The sequence below is a fragment of the Molossus molossus genome, unplaced genomic scaffold (assembly GCF_014108415.1).
Source record: "Molossus molossus isolate mMolMol1 unplaced genomic scaffold, mMolMol1.p scaffold_m16_p_5, whole genome shotgun sequence".
NCBI lineage: Eukaryota > Metazoa > Chordata > Mammalia > Chiroptera > Molossidae > Molossus > Molossus molossus.
In genome coordinates this window covers 669,309-672,990 of record NW_023425388.1, presented here as the reverse complement: position 1 = coordinate 672,990, position 3,682 = coordinate 669,309, and the positions used below count along the sequence as shown (strand labels likewise).

At 65.2% G+C, this 3,682-nt stretch overlaps 1 protein-coding gene across 1 annotated transcript; it reads left to right on the top strand.

The window, feature by feature from the left end:
* The first annotated feature begins 2,151 nt into the window (after positions 1–2,151).
* CLDN17 (claudin 17) lies at positions 2,152–2,826 on the top strand. Its single transcript, XM_036243560.1, has one exon. It carries the CDS (start codon positions 2,152–2,154, stop codon positions 2,824–2,826), a length of 675 nt encoding a protein of 224 aa, XP_036099453.1.
* Positions 2,827–3,682: the final 856 nt, after the last annotated feature.

Below are 3,682 nucleotides of genomic sequence, written 5' to 3'. Positions count from 1 at the left end.
GGACAGTGTGCGGTGAGGGCCCCGCGTCCCGGGCTCTGTGGACAGTGTGCACTGTGGGCCCCGCGTCCCCGGGCTCTGTGGACAGTGTGCACTGTGGGCCCCACGTCCCCGGGCTCTGTGGACAGTGTGCACTGTGGGCCCCGTGTCCCCGGGCTCTGTGGACAGTGTGCGGTGAGGGCCCCGCGTCCCGGGCTCTGTGGACAGTGTGCACTGTGGGCCCCACGTCCCCGGGCTCTGTGGACAGTGTGCACTGTGGGCCCCGCGTCCCGGGCTCTGTGGACAGTGTGCACTGTGGGCCCCGCGTCCCGGGCTCTGCGGACAGTGTGCGGTGTGGGCCCCGCGTCCCCGGGCTCTGTGGACAGTGTGCGGTGAGGGCCCCGTGTCCCCGGGCTCTGTGGACAGTGTGCGGTGTGGGCCCCGCGTCCCGGGCTCTGTGGACAGTGTGCGGTGAGGGCCCCGCGTCCCGGGCTCTGTGGACAGTGTGCACTGTGGGCCCCGCGTCCCCGGGCTCTGTGGACAGTGTGCGGTGAGGGCCCCGCGTCCCGGGCTCTGTGGACAGTGTGCACTGTGGGCCCCACGTCCCCGGGCTCTGTGGACAGTGTGCACTGTGGGCCCCACGTCCCCGGGCTCTGTGGACAGTGTGCGGTGAGGGCCCCGCGTCCCGGGCTCTGTGGACAGTGTGCACTGTGGGCCCCGCGTCCCCGGGCTCTGTGGACAGTGTGCACTGTGGGCCCCGCGTCCCCGGGCTCTGTGGACAGTGTGCACTGTGGGCCCCGCGTCCCGGGCTCTGCGGACAGTGTGCGGTGTGGGCCCCGCGTCCCCGGGCTCTGTGGACAGTGTGCGGTGAGGGCCCCGTGTCCCCGGGCTCTGTGGACAGTGTGCGGTGAGGGCCCCGTGTCCCGGGCTCTGCGGACAGTGTGCAGTGAGGGCCCCACGTCCCGGGCTCTGTGGACAGTGTGCGGTGAGGGCCCCGCGTCCCCGGGCTCTGTGGACAGTGTGCACTGTGGGCCCCGCGTCCCCGGGCTCTGTGGACAGTGTGCGGTGAGGGCCCCGTGTCCCCGGGCTCTGTGGACAGTGTGCGGTGAGGGCCCCGCGTCCCGGGCTCTGCGGACAGTGTGCACTGTGGGCCCCGCGTCCCGGGGCTCTGTAGACAGTGTGCACTGTGGGCCCCGCGTCCCGGGCTCTGTGGACAGTGTGCGGTGAGGGCCCCGCGTCCCGGGCTCTGTGGACAGTGTGCGGTGAGGGCCCCGCGTCCCCGGGCTCTGTGGACAGTGTGCGGTGAGGGCCCCGTGTCCCGGGCTCTGTGGACAGTGTGCGGTGAGGGCCCCGCGTCCCCGGGCTCTGTGGACAGTGTGCACTGTGGGCCCCGTGTCCCCGGGCTCTGTGGACAGTGTGCGTTGAGGGCCCCGCGTCCCGGGCTCTGTGGACAGTGTGCGGTGAGGGCCCCGCGTCCCGGGCTCTGTGGACAGTGTGCACTGTGGGCCCCGTGTCCCGGGTTCTGTGGACAGTGTGCGGTGAGGGCCCCGCGTCCGCACTGCCTCAGGGTGGTGCTCAGACAGGAAGCTCCTGGCTCTGTCATCAACATTCCTCCGCGGACGCTCCGACATTAATTACAGTGTTGCTAAGACAATAAGACTCGGCAGATATAAAGTTGAAGCAGGTTTTCTGGACACACCTCTGGCACCTCCTCGCTGGCCGGGAAGCTTCTCTGCAGCTGGGAACAATCCTCGCAGAGACGGACGTGTGGGCGCCGGCGGGCAGCTCGCTGCCTCGGGTTTGCACCGAGCGTGATGGGCAACCACCGAGGGAAGCGGCATCAGACACCCCTGTAGGCTCAGGCCTCCGCCTTCGGGATTTTTTTTTATCCTCACCCGAGGACACTCTGCATTTATCTTCGGATAGAGTGGGAGGGAGAGGGGGGAAGAGACAGAGAAACATCGATGTGAAAGGGACACATCGAGTGGCCGCCACCCGCACGACCAACCAGGGCCGGGGACAAACTGCAACCGAGGTACATGACCTTAGCAGGAACCGAACCCAGGACTCTCTGGTCCGTGGGCCGACGCTCTAACCACTGAGTCACACCGGCCAGGGCCCCCCTGCAGGATTTTGAGCGACTTCCAGAGCGGACCCGTCTTCACCGTCAAGGCGATGGCGTTTTATCCCCTGCCAGTCGCCGGGCTGGTCCTGGGGTTTCTCGGCCTGGTCGGGACCCTGGCCACCACGCTCCTGCCCCAGTGGAGGGTGTCGGCGTTCGTGGGCAGCAACATCATCGTCTTCGAGAGGGTCTGGGAAGGGCTGTGGATGAACTGTGTGCGGCAGGCCAAGACCGCCCTGCAGTGCAAGTTCTACAGCTCCCTGCTGGCCCTGCCCCCCGCGCTGGAGGCCGCCCGGGCCCTCACGTGCCTGGCCGTGGCTCTCGCCCTGGCCGCCCTGCTGGTGGGCATCTGTGGCATGAGGCAGGTCCAGTGTGTGGGCTCCCAGGGCAGGGCCAAGGCGCACCTGCTGGGGACGTCCGGGGCCCTCTTCCTGCTGACCGGCGTCTGCGTGCTCGTCCCGGTGTCCTGGACGGCCAACATCATCATCAGGGACTTCCACAACCCCGCCATCCACGTGGGGCAGAAGCGGGAGCTGGGGGCCGCTCTGTTCCTGGGCTGGGCCAGCGCCGCCGTCCTCCTCGTCGGAGGGGGGCTGCTCTGCGGGTTCTGCTGCTGCGACAGGAAGAAGCCGCGGCCCCGTCCCCCAGCCCCCAGACACCGTGCGCCCCCCGGGGGCACGCGAGGGGAGGTGGTGATGCCGAGGAAGGCCTCCGCCAGCTACGTCTGAGCCCCGCGGGGCCAGGCCCGGGCTTACGGTCAGCGCGTCTTACAAAGGAGTCCTGCCGGGAACCGTAAGTACGCCGGGCAGGGGACCTGGCTTTCTGGCCCCGTCTGCGTTACGACGAAAGGACACAGACTGCAGCTCGTCACCTGGGGTGGGGATGGGAGCATGGACGCTGGACACTCTGACATCGTGTGTCACATGTATGTACCATGACAGGACTCGGCGACTCTGCACCCCGGTCGGTGTAGTCTAACTCAGTACAATGATGGACGTCTTGCTTCAGACAATCATCTATTATTGACTAAAAAATCCAAATTACATTGCAATAATGCACAGCTGTAGAACATTCTAAAACATAGCCTACCGTTCCTCCACGTTAGTTCTCACACTAACAGCGAAAATGATGACTTAAAAACAAGCAAACAATTAACCTGAAAAATAAGACATAAAATCAGGATTTTAGTTGAATTGATCAGAACATGAGGATGCCCGTCCGATGATAAGGTCTGTCATTCTTGAGGGAACGCAGGTGTGCTGACCACACTGTCAGGGGAAAGGGAACGCGATTTGTCTCGGGATGTTGAAGATGACGGATTTTAGGGCGTCTGAGGTATGCAGTAAACCCGCTTAACTGTTACATATTCAGAAAGTAATTCGTAACTGAGAAGTAAGAGGCGCTCGTCACCGACGGTGTCCCCGCACGCGGACAGACCCGAGCGGGTAACGTCCTCAGAGGGCTGAACGCCGGCCATCGGCAGGAGGAAATGCGCCTGAGCAGGGCTGAGTTCGGTGTCGACGGGACCGGTTTCTGTTCCTTGTTCAGCCTGTGAGTCACCGTGCAGGTCTCCGCACGCCAAGT